Raw genomic sequence first — 20,712 nt, forward strand, 5'->3', positions numbered from 1 at the left:
CCGCATAGAGGACGATCGGTCCGGCATCCTCAGTGTTTCAGTGTCGGGATTTACATAGGCGTTGGTATTTCTCAAATTTAGATAATTCCACATAGATAGGGACAATTGGGAGTTATTGTTTTCCTCTAATAAATGACAAATGCAGCCTTATCATATTACAGGTTTTATTGTATGTTACTTTTTTTTTATCACTGCCGTATGCGATATATATTGTTCTACAGTACTGTAAAATATCATAAGCAGCTTAATGCATTTTAGAAATTAATCAGCCAACTGTCAGAGTAAAATACTTAATAAGTAGATTATGGGAAGATATATTGATTAGTGTAAGTAAACATAATTTATTTGAATATATTGACAGGAAATTGGGAATGTGCTATCTCAGAACTGCAGCAAAACGGTTACTTCCATAATTAGCAAGGGGGGGCTTGGACTGCACAGCCTAATTTTAAACATAATAGGAGGTGCTGCTATGCCATGCGCCTACATTCTCTGTCTCCTGCATTGTACTTCCATAATGACCATGTTTAGAATTCAGTATGATTTACCGCCGGCCGCATATGTTTAATATCACAGAGAGGATTATTGACTTACCCAGTGATGAACATCCCTGACAGAGAAGATATCTATGCTACATAATTAAAGAATGTGTTTTTCATGGAAATGATTATTGATATAGAATTGTAGCTCATACAAAAACTTCATCCTCCAACTTCATGGGATCTTATCAGACAAGTACTGACCTGTTTCCTTACATTGTAAATAGCGTTGCCATGGTGCTATCCAATTACATGCCTCTAACAATAGACATTTTATAATAATACCCCTTCAAATTTCTACGACAGTCTGTGCTGTAGCCATTTGTGTTGCACAAATCCTGTAAACTCTCCATCTTATTGTTCTTTTTCTGTAACCTCCTAAATAAATTTGTATATTCACTTGTTGACTAGATATATTGGAATGACTTCAGATGCATTCTGCTGCACAGTTGCAAACATGTAAAAATTGTGACATCACCACTCATTTCAGCATGTAATATGTATTTCTTAAGGGATGCGGTTAAAATACTGATGGAGGAGATTCTGGTTGTCAGAACGCCCGGCGCCAGAATCTAGACACTAGTGTGTTACATATGGCGGAGGGTTAGGGTGAGGCACTAAGGGGGGAGGGTTAGGTTTAGGGTGCAGGAACGGGGAGGTTAGATTTAGGCACTAGGGGTGATGTTAGGGTTAGGCACTGTTACGGGAGGGTTAGGGGTTAGGCAGAGGGTTAGGATACCAACCGACGTGTGGTATTCTGACCCTATTTTGATGCCGGCGTCGGGATTCTTACCGACGGGATCCTGAACGCTGGCATCCCGTACCCATCCCATTTCTTAATGTCTGGATTTTACATAACTAACCTGACATACTGTTATTAAGGCCTCATGAGCACTTGCATGCCTGTCTAGTTTGTGTAAAACATGTGTAAATGGGTCCGATGCTTAAAACTAACCATTTTGGAACATTAATTCTACATTTAACACATTAAAATGCATTTGGGAGCCTAAAGCGATATCTAAGCTGCAAGTAAAAAATAAAAGCGTGTTCTATGTGTGCATGCCTACATACTATGTAAGAAGATGAGGACAGGAGCCGTCGCCACATGTGATGTAGGGAGTGTGCAAAGTGCTAGACTGTTCCTTATGCCCCTCCAAACATCCTCTCATTGATACGCATGGCACCCATTCATGGCAGAGCAGCAGTGAATGGGACAACACAGTCCCTATCGTGGCTGAGGGACAGAACAGAACCCTCAAAACGGGACAGTCCCACCAAAATTTACATGGATGCAAGATATGCAAATGCTCTAACTTTTCGTGAGAGTTGTCCCTAATTGTTTCCTAACACCGGGTTGGGTACAGGATCCAGCAGGGTTAGGATGCCGATGGTCAGAATACCGACAACAGAATACCGACAGTTAGAATCTCAACAGCGGCACCCCGACAGTCCGAATCCCGATAGATTTCTGTAAGTATTATAACCCTTACCCTAACCCTCCCCCTAACCCACCCTTCCCGCAGCCTACCCCTCCTGTCCTGCAGCCTAACCCTCCCCCTAGTGCCTAATCCTAACCCTCCCCTCCCACAGCCTAACCCTTCCCCTAGTGCCTAACCCTCACCCTTACCCCAATACTTACCATTGGGATGTCAGCAGTCAGTATGCTGGCGCCAGGATTCTGACTGGTGTCGGGATTCTGGCGCTGGCATTCTGAGCGCCAGCATCACAACCAACGGGATCATAACTACATCCCCTTTCTCCCCCGTATTTTCACAACCAGAACCAACTCATACCCTCCCGCTAGTGCCTAAGCTTCCCCTTATCCCTAAGCCTCTTCCTAATTCTAATACTTACCTCTGCAATCTGTCTGTATTCTGACAGTCGGTATTGTGACCATCGGCATCCTGACTGTCGGATGCTGACTACATCCCCTAACACCATTATGAACTGTTTATAAAAGTTCTCTTTAAACGTGCATAGCCTACAAACATGTATAGTTCCAAAATAGATTCAAAGATAAAAATACTTGTAATGCCTTTGATGTATTCTTTAGTGCCATACAATAAGAGAAACACATTGAGCATTTGATGTTAACACTATAGGAAACACTTTGAAATAGAAAGTGAGAGTGTTTGGCTCACAAATGATTGAATAATCAATTGTCATCTTCAAGGGGATCACGGGCAAAAACTTAACACCTCTATACAACTGTTTAGGAAATGACCTGGTAATTTTATTCTAGAAACTTAACTATATACTCGTATACTGTAATACAATCAGCAAAATAAATTACTTAGTGGAAGAATTCAGCTTGCTGTAGAATATCTAGGGATAAAGAGCTTTCCAATATAATTCCATATCTCAGTCACATCCTATTATGGAGTTAAACTGTAAAAAAACAGAGTTTCTGCTTCCAATGCTGTGTTTGCCTTTTCATCCAGTCTCATGCTGAAATAGGGTACATATCATCTCTAAATTATATGAGGGATAATTTTGTTAAAAATTGTAGCTTTTGGTTATACAGTTATTGACCCTGATACTCCCTTATGGAAAGCTAAGGCTCTACCGAAATTATTATGCTTAGAAGCTGGGAAAGTATTGGGTAGCAGAGGAATAGCTTCACTGAGACAGGTCTATGATGGTACCGTGTTGAAATCATTTGCCCAATTGTGTAGTATATTTAACCCTCCTTCCATGCTATTCTATAGCTATTTACAGCTATTTACAGCTTAGGCATGCTTTAAATGTTCAGTTTGCAGATGCACTCCCGACTTTACAGGACCCTGCACTCAAGCTATTTTTGTTGTCCTTAGGTCCTCATAAATCTCTCTCGTGTCTTTATACCTTTTATTATGAAAGCTTTTCACTCACCTAATCTAAACGGTCTTAAAAAAAATGTGTGATGAATACTGGGCTATGGCCCTTGGTAGTCCAAGAGAATCTATGGCAGCGATCAGGTTTCAGCAAATTCAATTAGTCAAATGTCATAGAACCTATCTCACCTCTGTGCGCATCCTTCAATTTGGGTCGGGCTGACAATATTTGCCCCAAATGTATGAGTTCCCAAGGGACTTTTTGGCACCTTCTGTGGTCTTGTCCAAAGGTACATAGTTTCTGAGGTCAGGTGATTGGAGTGATTGCTTCATCAGATATACCTCAGTCTGCATTAAGCCCGGTGATTTGCACTCTTGGTACCTTGGCTGAGAATGTTTTTGACAGGCACACTAGACAATACATTCTTAATCTTTGCACATTGTCCAAGGTCTGTATTGCAAGAGCTTGGGTGGCTACTACAGGTCCTGAGTTTCAAATGTGGGTTGCTCTAGAAAATACAATATCCCATGAAAAACATTTATATATTACTCGTAAAACTGAATCCAAGTACAACAGGATTTATCTGAGATGGCTACAATCTAAATACGCCAAAATGCCGTTGAATCAGTTTGAGGTGCCTGCAGTATAGCTTACGGGTTTGTAGATGGATTTGGAGTTAAATACAGTAGATATATACAACTGATATTTATCTACTGTAGTTATATATGCCATTTGACCACATTTAGTAAATGGAGGATACTACATTCTTGCGGCCTACTGTTTATGCTGTTTATTTCTTTGTTTTTTTGGAGGGAAATGTATTATACTGTATACTCTGTACAAGATGATATTTTTCTCAGTCTGCACCGAAGTTACTATTGTTTTATGCTTGCTTGTATAGTATAATATATCTAGTACCATTGTATGTGTTCTGCAAATTACATTTATGGTAAACTTGGAATGTATTTATTTATTAGTATGATGGCTACATTCTATGTTTGAACTGCAAGATGCTTTGTATTTAATATTATCTTGTATGTTTTGGATTGTAGTTGGTTGTTTTGGTTACTGAAATTTTTATAAATTAGTACTCAATTAAAACATTTTGCTTTTCATTTGTTCTAGGTTTATAGCTAAGCCGTGTGCGTTAGCGCTGAAAATACAAGCCAGTGGCCCACAGAAAGCCCAGCACAATGCTATCCTGGAAAAGGTCTTCACTGCTATCACAAAGGTACAGTACTGCTGGGTAATAACAGGCATCGCTTTCTATTTACCAATTCAAGTTACAAGTGACTGTACAGATCACCCTAATGTGGGCGTACCATTTACCTAATGTGGGCGTACCATTTACCTAATGTGGGCGTACCATTTACCTAATGTGGGCGTACCATTTACCTAATGTGGGCGTACCATTTACCTAATGTGGGCGTACCATTTACCTAATGTGGGCGTACCATTTACCTAATGTGGGCGTACCATTTACCTAATGTGGGCGTACCATTTACCTAATGTGGGCGTACCATTGGGCCGGCACAATAGCAACATTGTGTTGTGTTATTGATTGTCAGTTAACAGATTTTATAGAAGTAGTTTTCCATTTGTCTGGCAATGTATTTAAGTGTTTTTACATTATTAGAAAGCCATCTTCTTATAGACAAAGAATGGATTTGTTATCCTGCAGTTTTGAGTCTGAAATCTCAGGCCGCATCCGACGTGTGGCGTTTGTAAATCCCTCATCTGCAGTTTAGGCCAAACCACACAGTAAAACCAAATGTGAAAAATCTGTTTTTACTTTGCAGTTTGGCAGAGGGGTTTATTTACTAAAGTGCGGTTTTTAGAAGTGAGGCGGGACGCATCCCATTGCTCTTCGCATGCATGTCAGCGTTCATTACGCCGGTATGCATGAAAGAATGTGCAAAGGACCACTCTCCTTGGTAAGAGCTGTATTTTGCGAATGAGGGACTTCCAGGTCCTCTGACGTTCTTCTGCACATGCACAGAATGACTCATGCGCCACAGGGGTGCTGGGAGGGATCCGATTGGATCTCTCTCAGCACTCTGTGGAGAGCAGCCCACAGGCTTCTATAGGGTAACACCATTTGAAGATGGCGTTACCACCACATCAAAGTCCCAGAGTGCAACGCATTCAGAGGCTTGGTGCATATGAGAAATACGGTCAAACACGCATTTCAAGGCTTGATTGCATTTCTCCCTTTGCTGCATCCCGCTCGTGGAGATGTTGTCCATAGCAACCAATCAGATTCTAGCTATTATCTTCTAGAAGGTGCTAGATACATTTGTATTTATTTCTAAAGTGCACACATATTCCGCAGCGCTTTACAGAGTATATTTGGCCACTCACATCAGTCCCTGCCCCAGTGGAGCTTACAATCTATATTCCCTACCACATGTTCACACACATACACACTAGGGTTAATTTTGTTGGGAGCCAATTAACCTACTATATATTTTTTGAGTGTGTGAGGAAACCTGTGTACCCGGAGGAACCCTATACAAGCACAGGGAGAATATACAAACTCCACACAGTTATAGCCTTAGTGTTAATCAAACCCATGACCACAGTGCTGTGAGGTAGTATAGGTTGAGTCTCTCATATCCAAAATGCTTGGAACCAGGGGTATTTTGGATAACGGAATATTCCGTATTTTGGAATAATTACATACCATAATGAAATATCTTAGGAATAGGACCCCAATATACACACAGAATGCATTTATGTGTTATATACACCTTATACACACAGCCTGCAGGTGATTTTATACAATATTTTCAATAAATTTGTGGCTCAAACAAAGTTTGTGTATATACATGAAATTAATTTATGTTTCATATACACCCTATACACAAAGCCTGTAGGTAATTTTATACAATATTTGTAATAATTTGTGCTTTAGATAAAATTTGTGTACATTGATCCATCAAATATCAAAGGTTTCATTTTCTCAGTCATGCCAAAATTATTCCGTATTTCGGAATATTTGGATATGGGAGACTCAACCTGTAATGCTAACAATTACACCGTCTGTGCTGCCTGTTAAGTAGAATCTGATTGGTTGCTATGGGCAACATCTTCACTTCTAAAAACCCGCACTTCAGTTAATATACCCCAGAGTGTCTTACAAAGAATACTGTGGTCAGCTTGTAAGGTCTGATTGTGAACCACTTCAACAGGCTCACTTGTATTTCAATGAACAGACAGTAAAGATAAAATTAAAAGTCCCCTACTTTCCATTTTCTGAAAGCCCAGTCTACTCAGCACCAAACCTGTTCCTCTGAGAGGTTATAAGAATGATTGAGACCTCACACCTGAGTAGCAATGTGCCTCTTCTGTACCCCTAGCCATTGGTTAATGGTAATACTGTAAATTATGATGCATTCTCTTGTGAAACTTGGTAACTCCCACTTCAGGAGGTCCATGAAGGGGGAGATCCCTCTTCATTGACAATTATGCACCATGCATTGCATATTTGTGTTTCAGCCCCATGACATCTTGGTGCAATGATGGTACAATTCATACCAAATCATCATGCCACTTGCCCCGCCCACTTCACCTGAGAAGCGGCGGGATGTGGAGAGTTTACCACCTTCCTAGGAGCCAGGATACTCTCCCTCAAATTCAAGAATGGGTAAGTCAGCTTCAAGTGCGAGTATGCATTGGCACATATGCAGACCCTCCAACATGACCCATTCCATTAGGTACAAAATGCTCTGCTCCTGGACTTCCTTCTTAATTTATGATTGCAGACACCTGTGCTGAAACACCCTTCTCATGAAATAACTATCTCAACACAGGTGACTGCAATCAGTAATTAGGTGGGAAGTCCAGGAGCAGAGCATTTTGTACCTAATGGGAGGGGTCATGTTGGAGGGTAGGCATATGTGCAAGCTGGCACTTGTAGTTCTACAAGTGTCAGCATGCATGAACACTTATAGGCTGCCAGTACTTGCTAGCTCTGTATATTGAAATCTCTTTCCTGGTAATGAAAGATCAGGCATGCCAGTAGGAGCCCAGTGCTAGACTTATTAGAGTGGTACTCTGTCTCTGCAGGATCAGATACCCAATCATTTTTTCGCCCCACACCCCCTCCTCTTTCCAGGGGACTGGGTCCAGTGGCGAGTAGGTCCAATAGTTAGATACTTTAATGGAGGCACTTTATTGTTTAGCTTTATTTATTTATTTTTTCATTCTGCAAGACGTGATAGCACAAGCACCATGTACAGTAGTTTGAACTAGCTTGTCTGTGAGAAATGTGTTTTTTTATCTAATAAGAGGCAGTTTGCTAAGCACTTTGGGAGACTGCTACTTAGTACATTGCATCTGCATGTTTCCCATTTGTAAAAATTTGGATTGTGGTCTGAGATTGAGGGGTTTTGATTCATGCGCTTTGTTAAGTAGTTTGGCTTTAAATAAATTGGGCAGTTTACAAACCACACATCAAAGTGCATAAAAATCTGCAATTTGAGTAAATGACACCTTAGTAAATCTGCCCCAAAGTGTTTACTGCCATCAGGCTGCTAGTGACTTGATAGACTTATGGATATTGATTTAGGCCATACAATGATTGCTTCAGAGAAGTCACTGGTTCCTAATTTATACAATAAACTGCATTCTTGTGAATATTGTAATGTACAGTGTGTGTCCTTGACAGATGGACTCTTTGAACTATACTCCTATTGATAAGGCAATTTACTATTATTGTAATTAATTTTTACTACACACTTTTGCAATTACATATTTCCTGGCAATTTTACTCTTAAAAACAGCCACTTAAAAACAATACCAGTGTATTATTATGTGCTATAAGTAAATAGCACAGGGCATGAAATACACTAGAGTTTAAATTTTGTTAGGTAACCTGCTAAAATAAATCACAGCCAAAAGTAGGTCCATAAACAGCATAACATGTAAATGAAAGTAGCTTGTAAGTGCATATGTAAGATCTAAATTATTGGTGTTATAAATACTCAATCAATCCAGATTGTTTTTATTCCTTTAAATACAATATTAAATAATCAGTATGTACTTTACAGCATCCTGATGAAAAGAGACTAGAGGGGCTTTCGAAGCAACTGGACTGGGACGTGCGCAGTATTCAGCGCTGGTTTCGGCAGAGGAGGAATCAAGAAAAGCCGAGTATTCTAACTCGTTTCTGTGAGAGCATGTACGTGACTCCTTACTTTTGCTGTGTTTTACAAAGTGCATAATGTACACATACTGTACAAGTATATTGATGGTTGCTCTACCTTACTAGTGATGTATTTGTGTTAGTACGTGGTTGGAGTTAAAATAGTGATAAAGAATAATTTCCCCCAAAACAATTATTTGGAGTTGAATATAATAAGAGAAAATACAAAGTTCTACTTACCTTTAGGTTTTGCTGAAGGCTCCAGCATTATAATCCTCTCCTACTACCGGTTTTCGAAATTCAAACTGACTGATGATGCCCAAGTGATCCTTCCCGTGTCTGCCTTAGTAAGATTGCATGGTCAGGGTAACACTAGTTGAGGCAATGTAAAACTTTGTATTTTATCTTATCTCAGTAAACTCCACTCAAAAGTACACATTTATATGTGGGCGAAAATCTTTATGCTTCAAGTGTTAAAAATGGAGTTAGAAAGAGTATTGAGAGGGTTAGGGGGCTGGGGGCAAGGGACTTGGGCCTCTCTAGGAGCCAGGGAATGCAGAGGAGGCATAACCACATCTCAAGATGGTGTGCTCACTCTCCCCTTAGCCACATCGCTGTAAAGCAACTGCAGAGGGCACCACATAGAGTGTGGCTGTGCTTCCTCTGCACCATGCTCCTTCAAGTGACCACGTGCCCCTTTCAACAGTGCTTGGAAACACCCAATGTCTTGGTGGCCCTGGTGGTGGCAGAAGAGAAAATCTGGGTGTAGGTATCACATATAGTATATAATATTGAGATGTGAAGGACTTATGTGGAAGAGAATGGTGAGTAAAAAAAGTAAGGTTTAGGCTGCATGTATAAAGGGTTAGGTTTAGGGGTAGGGGGCTTACTGGCAGTTGTCTGTATTTTAACCGGGCTGCCGGCATTGGGATTCTCAGCGCTGGGATCCTGGGCGCCAGCATCCCATACCTAACCGCATGCAAGAGGGTAGGAGCTGCTGCTGGTACCAAAGTACGAATGTGTCACTAAAAATTTAAATATTGAAAAATTGCATAATTTTGTGAGGATAATAGAAAATTAATGTTAACACAGCTGATTTTGGCCAACTTTGTGGCCAGCTGGGTGTCTGGATATCATCATGCTGTCGTGATTATGGGCCTATATTTATGTGGAGGCCTGGAGCTGTAGTCCCATGTGGCCCATTGGTAATCTGGCCTTGCCTGCACTGAATCTTTTGTAGGAAAGGAGATGTGAAGAAGCATGGTGCTGTTGGTGTATATGGTAAAACAAAGGTTTGTGAAATAAACAAGTGATATTAAAAAAAAAAATCTATTATATATTTCTGCAAAATGTGAACGAGAGAGAAAGAGGAAAGAAAAGAGAGTATAAGGTGGGGAGGGAGAATGGGAGAAAAGAGAAATAATGGGTTAAGGAGGGAGAGAAAGAACAAGGGAGAGGCAATGGGTAAGGGAGAGAGAGTGAGAGAACAGGGGTAAGAGAGAGAGAGAGAGAGAAAGTGAGAGAGAACAGGAGGGAGCTGGAGAGAGAATGGGGAAGAGGGAGAAAGAGAATGGTAGGCAAGAGGGAGAGAGAGAATTGGGTGCGGGGAAAAGAAAGAACAGATGTCACAACGAGTCTAATAGACTAATGATGAAAATAACAGTGTAAGTCCCCACAACAATCGCTACATGTTAAACTATACATAGTTTTCACAGTATTCCCCATGAAATACAACACACACGAGTATATACATTAAGTGTAAGCATAAGTTGTTATAACTTAGTCCAATACTATTATCAGCATAGGAACAATATAGGTAAAAGCTACATTGATTCCAGCAGACCACACCCACTCATTTACAATAAGATGTAAAAGGGAATGCAGAAAGGTGGCTGCATACATTTCATAAAAACACAAACAGTGAAGGGCGCTGTGATTAACAGAAAAGAATAATCCTACTGCTGCTCTCTGAGTGGTGACTGGTCACTCTAATAGGATAAACCCAAGCGAAATATGATGTGGAAGAAAGCGCAGATGGAATATTGATTTAATATATTTAATATAGATTAAATTAAAATATTAGACCTTAAATATCAAAAAAAGGAACAACCTAGATCATATATATCCACAAAATAGGTACATAAACTGTGTAAATAATCAGCAATAATAAAATAATTGAATATAGATCGAGTTCTTTTTTTTTTCAACTCACTTTGCTTCACCAAAACTCGGGTGAGTTTTCCTTTTTAAAACTCAGCTGAAAGTGACTTTTCCAATGGTGAAGCAGAAAGAGATTTTTCCCCAAAATTGCAAGTTTAGATGAGAGTTTATGAGAGTTTAGATGAGATTACTTACTCGAGATTGCAGTGTTTTCTCTCTGCAAAACTCACCCGATCAAGCAGCCTGCACATATCAGTGAAATATGTGAAGGCTGCTTGTGTATTGAACCTGTAAAAAAATTGATAAATGTTAGAAAAAAAATGAAATAGGGTCCCCTCCCCCAAAAGCATAATCAGCCCCGGACTTGTCAGCCAGTCCTGGTTCCGAAAATTACGGGGTACAAAACAAGTAGGGTTCCACGGTAACTTAGGAACCAGCACCTGGCTGCAGGGCCAGTCCTGGTTTTAAATATAGGGGGGGGAAATGCGTAGGGGTCCCGCTATATTTAAAACCAGCACCGGACCAACCCAACCAGGGTGTAATGCCACAGCCCGGAGACCCTTTCACCGGTGCTCCGTGGCCAAAGTATTACAACCCCAAGCCGGTCAGGCCAAGCTGGGGATCTCACGGCAGGTGGGCCCCCTAAAAAGGGGTCCCTCTCCCGAAACCCCAGGGTTGGTCTGAAGCCCGGGGCACTTCCCCGCACCCCTGGGCTGTAGGTACGGGGGTAATAAAGGGTTAAATAGTAGTAAACTATTGTATTTTACAGTGGGACTACAGGTGCCAGCATGCCTGCCCTTTGGCACTTGTGGAACTACAAGTGCCAGCAGACGGGCGGCACCCGTACCCCCACTGTAAAATAAATAGTTAAAAAGCACAGTACACACACACCGTGACAAGTAAAAGTTTATTGCATACACCTACCCACTCACACATACTTACCTGCTGCCAGGTGATCTGTCCACTTCTCCAAGTAGAAATCCGTGAGGTATGGACCTGCAAGAAAGATCCTATACTTACCTCCTCCATCGCGCTGGTCTCTGTAGCATCCAGTGGGGTCTTGGCAAAACAAAAAACGGATACCCGAACCATTTACTAAGGTTAGCGCTGTATGCGTGTGACCAATCTTCTCCGGCAGTGGCCGCCTCCTCCTTCGCTCGTCACCCCCTCCGCTGCCTGCTGGTATTGTGTGCCCGCTCCCTCCCTCAGGTGTCTCTGTCAGCGCAGACCGGTCCCTTTGGCTCCCTGTTCAGTCGGGTCCCTCCGGCTCCCTCTTCCGGTCCCTCCGGCTTCGGCTGCACTGTTTTCTCCCCGTTGCTGCATGCTGTTGCTGACGGGAAGCATTTCCTCTCTGTTCCCCAAGGGCATTTGTACATTATATTCATTTACCGCAACTGTAATCAGTGCTGCGCATGCGCCACTTCTGTGACTGGAAGCGGCGCATGCGCAGAACAGATTACAGCTGCAGTAAGATACGAGCAGGCAGGTAAAAGTATCTATTTATCTATCTAAGTAGGTAGAACTTCATGCGAGTTCTAACCCTAATTATCTCCATTGATTTTTTAGAAATGATGAATAGACCCCTGAATCACTACAGAATAAGGCTCCACACAACATCCCAGATTACTAGTGTGCCCCCTTAAGGTAGCAGAATGCTCTACAACTTGCTTCATTCCCCCCCAATTTTACATTTTGCTCCCTACATTTTTAGACTGTCCTGTACATGTCACCCTCCTTATTTCAATAAATCACCTACATTAACTGAAAATTAATTTATTCTCTCTGAACTTGGTCCAGGCCTAGTTTAATTAAATTAAATGATAACAGTTTTGCATACTGCTGCCAATGTACAGAAGCATTCAGTCAGTCTTAATGTCAACTTAGTAATTGGTTTTGAGCATCAGCTATGACCATACTATTAAAAGCAGATGGCATGTCCCGTTTTATAGCATATTTTGTGTGATGGAGTACACTGTTAATTAAATAACATGACACGCCATTGATATAATGTTCTTTATTAGGCAACACTACCAGCTCAGATGTAATAGGAGTTCTACTAATTAGAGCATTTAAAGGTTCCATCAATGTGGTTTTCATATCCATAACATTATTGCAGGGTGCAATCATTAAAAGTAATAATTGAACATACATTTGTAGACATGCAGCAACGTTCTTGAAATGATTACGGTTCTTTAGTACTCGAGTAAAAATGTAAATGTTGTATGGTGTCTTTAAAACTTCTTATGCAATACTGCAACCTTTTCATTTATTGAAATATTTAAAGAAGACAAAGGGCCTGATTGAGACCTGCTCGCGAGCGCACAGCGCTCGCAAGCGGGTCGATGGTCCCCCACTGCACATGCGCAAACCGGAGCCGGCTCCAGCATGCTCATGCGTGAGACCCGGCCAGCGACAGGCGCTCCATCGCTACGGGTCTCTCACTAAAGAGGAGTAGCTGTCGATGGTGATTGACAGCTTGCCCCTTTTTGGAGGCGGGCAGGGGGAATAGCTGGGCAAACGGAGGCTTTCCTGCAGGAACACCTGCCGTTTGTGGGCGGCCCTAATGACATCACTCGTGATGTCAGTAGGTGGACTTCCTGCTCTATTAGAGCAGGAAGTCCACTGGGGCTTGCGGCCATGAGACCCTACCACAAGGGTCTCGTCGCAAGCCCGATGGTCTTGACCATCGGTGCCATCACCTGGCCGCTCGCATAAGTTGTGGGTGGTCACCCACAGCTATGCAAACGGCTAGGAGGCCGTCTTTAAAAAAAAAAAAGGGACGCCCTGATTCAGAGCGAGCACTCTCAAAGAGCGTCCGGCTCTGAATCAGGCCCAAAGTCCCTACTTTCCTGATTTACAAAGGTGGGGACTCTGCTCTAAAACCACCATAGATTTATTGGTATTGGTGCTGAAATCCAATTAGCTAAGTCCTAAACGACAGGAGAATCTTAGCTCATTTGAGAGGCTGTCGAAGAAGGAGTTTCAGTGCAAGAAGCACCTGAGTAGATGCCAAAACCCTTGTCCTGTTATTGTAGAATAGGGGTAGACAATATTTTGAACAGATTTTCAATATTACAAGCCAAAACAAATTCCAGAGAGCCAATACCCCTCTGAAATTTAATTTTATTTGTTACTCATTTTTTTAACCTCTTCACTGCAGAGGATGAGTGGGGCTCGTCCTCCTCATATACAGCTAAACTGCAGAGGATGAGCCCCACTCATCCTCCACAATAGCAGGTAGTGCTCTCCCAAAATAAATTACTTTGTCCCCATGGGTCGAGGAGACCTGTGGGAATTTCCTTAGTCAATATCAGATGTGCAAACAGTGCGTTCACCAGAGATTCACCACATGCAGTATGGAAAATTACCCCAACCTGGCTACATCTAATTAAGGGGCACCTTAATTAGAAAGAGGGGGGTCTCCCCTTTCAAATGTTGGGGCCTCTCAGTACATATTTCACTTGTGATCACTAGGCACGTTAACCCACGCTACAGCAAACGTATATTTTGTGTATATGGGGAGGAGGGTACTACGTGCTTTATCAACCCCATAACGACAGCTGCAACTGAGTGGGCACCCATATTTGAAATCAGGGCGTTCCCCCTTTCAAATTAGACCCACTAGTACCTGTTGTCTGATGATGACCTGTGATCACCAGACTTTTCTGTATATGGTCGAGAGCCCATAACAAGCCCTATCATACCCATAGTTCAGCTATAAATGTGGGGTCACCCACATAGGAAAGACGGGAGTCCCTCTTTCAAATTATGCTGCCCCTTAGCAGCTATTGTCTGGTGATCACCTGTGACTGAGATGTGTATGATACAGAATCGCTTGTAGCTGCTCTGAGTTGTATATGTAGACTGCGGTGCATACACAGGGCCTGATTCTGTAAGGATCGTAATTGCAAAGCTGCACTCAGGCAGCACTGCAATTGCGATCCTTTGCAGATATGGTAATGCACAGGAGGCATCACGCCCCCTGTGCATTACTTAACCGAGCTGCGTTGTTCAACGCAGCATCGGTTAATCTGCGTACCATCGGCCGGCTGCGGTAACCCATAGGGTCCCGCAACCGGCCGCCGCAGTTAAGAGGAAGAGGCCAGGAAATCTACGTCACCCTTCGGAGATCCTGGCCTATTCCCTCCCCCCCAACGGCGGTAACACGCCTCCGTTTCGGGTAATGGAGGTTGTCGCCGCCCCTCCCCGCTCCCAACGGCAGCAGACTGTCAATCACTGTCAGTCTGCTGCCAGTTTGCAAGCGAACTCGCAGACCCGTTCTGCACATGCGCAGATGTGGCAGAATTTGGACTTAGATTTATGCCTCATGCCCCAAGTGTGATGACCTGACTCTGGTCAGAAACTTTGCAGCCCCGTACATTAGTACAATTTTGTTTTACCCCAACTGTGTCGGGGAGCTTTGCAGAATGGGCGTCATTAGGATTGGCTCATAGCTCAGTGCAAATCGGCATATCTGCTGGTCTGATACAACGTGTACAAACTGAAAGCGTAGTGAGAGCCAAGTAGTGCAGTTGTTGCTGTGCTATATACACACATTTGCAGGAATAGCAGATCCCATGAAGACAGTATCCAATATTAAATGCAACTTCTGTAATAATACTATTCCACATCATGTGTGAGCTGCCCCAGAAAGTGTCTGTAGTTTGGGCTGAATATGCCACAAATGCTTATAAATACCTCAGATCACCTGTATACTTTCAAAGAGGGGGAGAGTGGAGGAGGACTGACACTGCTATCTGCCTGCATTGCTGAACCAGCCAGGCATGTTATACATGAATAGAAGTACGGGTGCAGCAGCTGTCTATATAATCTGCTTCTTTTGTCAGTACTAAGTAGCAAAAGGATGTAAATTTTAGAGACTTCTTTAATTTTTGTGCTGGAGACCTCAGCAGGGGCTGGCTGGCAACTTTTAGCCTGGGGGGCAAATGCATCCAGGCGGCCCTGGCAGAGGAGTAGCGTGTAGCCAGGGTGCCCGAAGAATGTGCGTGCTATGGCGCTGCCCCCCCTCAAGTGTTTCAGGGAGGAGGCGGGTCCATATGGGATTAATGTAAGGTAAAAATAAAGATTAGGGGCAGCCCCCTGTCGTAGTGCCCATATGCAGTGCCCCCGTGTGCCACAGGAGATAACACCCTTATTCAGGCCTCAAGTAGTGTCCCCAGTAGTGATCCCCCCCTATGCAGTGCCGCTTGTGCCCCCAGTAGTGGTCCCCCCTGTTCAGTGCCCCTTGTGCCCCCAGTAGTAAGCCCCTTATATAGTGCCCCCAATAGTGGTACCCCCTATGCAGTGCCCCCAGTAGCAGTCCACCCCCCATGCAGTGCCCCAAATAGTGGTAACCCTTATGCAATGTCCCTTAAATAGTGGCCCCAGTTGTAGTCTCCCCCCTATGCAGTACCCCCAGTATTGCCCTTTATATAGAGCCCCCAGCAGTGGTCCCTCGCAGTGCCCCTAGTAGTAGTCCCCTCCCCCCTATGCAGTGCCCCTAGTAGTAGTCCCCTCCCGTTGTGCCCCCAGTAGTAGCCCCCCCTTGTAGTGCCCCCAGTAGTAGTAGTAGTCCCCCCTTGTAGTTCCCCCAGTAGTAGTAGTCCCCCCCTTGTAGTGCCCCCAGTAGTAGTAGTCCCCCTTCTTGTAGTGCCCCCAGTAGTAATCCACCCCCTTGGTAGTGCCCCCAGTAGTAATCCCACCCTGGTAGTGCCACCATAGAAATCCCCCCCTGGTAGTGCCCCCATAGTAATCCTCCCCCCTGGTAGTGCCCCCATAGTAATCCCCCCCTTGGTAGTGCCCCCAGTAGAGAGAGACTTAATTAAAAAAAAAAAAAAAAAACACTTACCTGAAATTCCCAATCCTGGTCCCGACGCTTCCACCGGCTCCTCTGGCCACTTTGCATTATGGGAGAGACATCGTCATGACGACGGCTCTCCCATTACCCACTGCGGGAGCCAGAAGATGGCTCCCGCAGTGGGAGCAGCGGCAGCCGATGAGAGTCTGACAGACTCTCAGTGGCTGCTGATTACAGCAAACACACAGCTGCCGGCTCCGGCGGCTGTGCGTTTGTGCTGTGTAGCGCTGACCGGACTCCGTCCGGTCAGTGCTACACACGCGGTGCAGTCTGTGTCACAGTGACACAGACTGCACCGGCCCGCGGCCCGCATGACGCTGCGGCCCGGGGGACACATGGCACCCTGCCCCCCGGCCCAGCCCGCCACTGGACCTCAGCCACCTCAACGGCACCCCACAGGAGCTGGCGCCCTTAGGCACTGCCTAAAGCTGCCTAATGGTAGCACAGATCTTGCTTATGGCAAAACATTGCAGTCAGAGTGCATGTTGCACACAAAGCAATGTTGTCTGGCATATAAATGTGAGATCCTGTGATGTATATTATATGTAGAGATGCGCATCGACCCCCGTGTTTTGGTTTTGGTTTTGGATCTGGATCTGGTTTTGGATATATTTCCTTGGTGTTTTGTTTTTCGGTTTGGTTTTGGATCTGTATTTTTTCCAAAAAATTATATAAACAGCTAAAACCACATAATTTGGACCTATTTTTGTTCCTACAGTATTATTAACCTTAATAACAATCATTTTCAGGAATTTCCATGCATTTTTAACCATCTCACAGCTCACAATATTGATTTCACTATTTTTCACCAATATAGGCCAAAGGCTGCAGTGAGCTGGCTGGCTAAAGTAAGCAACAGAGCAGCGGCAGAAACGCACGGCAGTTTAAAAAAAGATAGGACATCTATGAAACATTGTCACACAGCAGTGGCAGACAGGATGGCAGTTTAATAAACTATAATAATGTCAGTCAGCAATGCCCCAAATTGTGCAAAATGTAAAGAAAAGAGGTGCAATATGGAATTGTCCCTCCCACCCACTCTTATGTGGGATATTAAAAAGGACATGCACAGTTTAACAAAGCAATCACTTTAGCCACTAGGACTGACACTTTCGTAGCTGAACTCCTTGGTTTGTTTGGGCCCCCACAAAACATTTTTTGGAAGGACTACCTTCAATTATTAAGGAGGAGGTTGATGATGAGGGTGTTGTTGGTGGAGATTGCATGTGCTGGTACAAACTGCTGGTAGCTGATACTTAACTGCTTGTTATTAATTTACAAATTATAATTTTGTTAAACAAATTGCATGAACTCGCTGCAAATGACATAACTGGGAGGAGGTGCCTAGATGGTTAACATCCCTTCCTCTGCTAACTTTGGCTTTACAAATGGAACAGTTGTTTTAACAACTGTTATCAGAATTAAGGTTAAAATAATTCCACACCTAAGACATGGCATTTCTGGCTTTCTTTTTATCATGAGCAAGAACTGCTGCCACTGGCTGATTTACGCAAACCACATGCTCATCATCAACATCCACATTAGCGTCAGATAGGACACAAATTTCCCCCTCGTTCTCCTTTTACACTTCCTCCACCCTCATTTTTGAGTATTTCACCATCTAATATTAGCACAGCCGTCATGGCGTCAGTGATCCGCTGTGAAACTTGGTGACAGCTGTTATACTTACTTAGTCTATCAAAGGACTGTTTAATAGTCAATTGTTTTTTAGAATACTTCCGATCATGAATGAGGATGTCGATGATGATACAGGTGTTGGTGGTGGAGATTGCAGGGGCTTGGATCCAGATAGAAGGGAGAAGCTAGGTGACACTGGACTGATTGTTGTTCGTTTTTTTGTCCCCAAAGTTTTACAATTTGAAATACCCTTTCCAATTTGATGAATGAGCTGCAAGAGACGTAACAGGGAGGAGGTTCCAAAATGGTTAAGGTCCTTAACTTTACTCACTGTTATTTGGCAATGGTTACAAATGGCTTAGCAAAGGTTGTTTGGATTTGGATGGAAATAATTCCACACAATGGAAGTGGATTTTTTGGTCCTTTGCCCAGGCATGGCAACTTTTGGATTTTTCCCACCATGGGCAACAACTGTTGCCTGATTTACAGTTTTTACACAAACATCCTTGCCATCAACATCCTCATCATTATCAACATCCTTGTTATCACCAACTAGATAAATATTCTCCTCATCCTCCTCGTGCAATTCCACAGAAACATCTTCGATGTCTATGTCAGAAGGGAACAAATGGTGGAAGGAGGATCCTCTTTGAGTATAGTATTACTAGAAAGGTCAGGCTCACACATGGCAACAGGGGACACACTTGGTCTCTCCTCGGGGATTTGTCATTTTTCCGAGCACACAGTTGGTTCCGGTGTCTTACTCGTCTTAACAATTTACGTTTTTTTGTACCTCTCCTACAAGCAGAGGGGCTTAAATTATCATTAGAACCATCAGTCATCATAAATACAGGCCACCGCCTTATCCTTTCCTTGCCACTTCATGTAGTGAATGGCATTGCCAATTTTTTGTTTCTCTAAAGCTGACAGCTTTAACAGGGTAAAAATTAATTTCTTTTAGCCTGACATGCACACAAAAAAAATTGTGTATTTATTTTTTGGAGCAGCCCTTTGACAGACAGGAGCACAGCACCCCTGCGCACCTACGCCGATGACAGGTGTGGCTAACATGCACACAAACAAAATTGTTTATTTATTTTTTGGGCAGCAGCCTTTTGACAGACAGGAGCACAGCACCCCTGCGCAGCTACGCCGATGACAGGTGTGGCTAACACACACAGAAAAAGTTTTTTTTTTAACATTGGGCTAAACCCCTGAAAGAGGCAGCAGCCCCTTGACAGACAGCAGCACAGCACCCCTCCACACCTACGCTAATCACAAGTGTGGCTAACACGCACACAGAAAAAAAAAATTCACACTGGGGTAGGGTGAAGTGCACCCCTGAAGGACAGAGCACCCCCTGGACAACACAGCACTACAGCCAGCCCCTATGGACAGGACAACAGCCAGCCAGCCTCTCTATAGACAACAGCCCTTATGGACAGGATAGACAACAACAGCCAGCACTTATGGACAGGACAACAGCCAGGTCCTATATGGACAACAGTAGCCAGCCAGCCCCTATATGGACAACAGTTGCCAGCAGCCAGCCCCTATGGTCAGCATCAGCGTCAGCAACAGGTCCCAGCTCCCTCCCTCTTCACGCTCCACAGCCGGAATGAAAAATGGCGGCGATCACGGAACCTTTATAGAATCCAAAACCCGCTAGAATCCGACAGCGGGATGATGACGTTTTGCCTTGTTTTCAGATCCGAGTCAGGCGGGAAAACCCGAGCCAACTCGGATCTGCCTCGGATCCCCAAAGTTCGGGTGGATTTGGTTCCCAGGGAACCGAACCCGCTCGTCTCTAATTATATGTGGTGTGTGTAAGTATATTGGAGATAAGATAATACAGTGTGTTTCAGAGGAGTGTTAAAGTTCTATGTTTAGGAGCCGTGAGATATTACAGGGTATTTGATGTATGAAATACAGAGGTAAATCACAAGCCTAACAAACATCATTATAGTATATGAGGTCCTACTGTATGTGGTTATGGAACTCCTTTGACTTCTAATATCCTTCTAATCTACAGTACGGTACATTTCCCCCAAATCATTCCTGCACCCCGTACCCCATTTAACATAAACAGTGATTGTACTATATAATAAGTAACAAAATAATAAAGAAATAACATATCAGTAAAACAAAAGTACATAAACACTGCCACTATCTACTTACATTACAATAGGCAACTCAGTACACAGTATACAAAAAAAACCACATTATACTATTATATATCTGTTCACCTCATTTTTTAGAAGTATAATTTTGCCTAGGTTCCCAGGTGATGGGTTAAGCCGCAAACTTACTGCTCCTTTAATTATTGACCGTATAGGAGGCCAATAAGTTGCCACATAATGTACATCCAGGTGCCCCTTAGTGTTTAGGTGATCCGGCCCTGATTGCACTTCCCCCTCCCCAATGCTCAGGACACATACCCCATGTGCACCACCTTTGTTAAACCCCGAATCGTACACTTACATAAATTAATGTTGCATAGGGATCACAGTAAGTAGATTACATGTAAATAGATAAAGGGCATTTATTAGGTACAACAA

General features: G+C 43.4%; 1 protein-coding gene across 2 annotated transcripts in view; it reads left to right on the top strand.

The window, feature by feature from the left end:
• The window catches only part of CERS6 (ceramide synthase 6), a 443,580-nt gene that overhangs the window by 181,561 nt on the left and 241,307 nt on the right, over positions 1 to 20,712 (top strand). For both annotated transcript variants that reach the window (XM_088474898.1, XM_088474899.1), the window contains exons 2-3: positions 4,479 to 4,584; positions 8,405 to 8,535. In XM_088474898.1, coding sequence (XP_088331024.1) covers positions 4,479 to 4,584; positions 8,405 to 8,535 — 237 coding nt within the window. The remainder of the gene's footprint in view (positions 1 to 4,478; positions 4,585 to 8,404; positions 8,536 to 20,712) is intronic.

This window comes from Taudactylus pleione, unplaced genomic scaffold (genome assembly GCF_031769625.1).
Source record: "Taudactylus pleione unplaced genomic scaffold, aTauple2 ptg000156l, whole genome shotgun sequence".
Classification (NCBI taxonomy): Eukaryota; Metazoa; Chordata; class Amphibia; order Anura; family Myobatrachidae; genus Taudactylus; species Taudactylus pleione.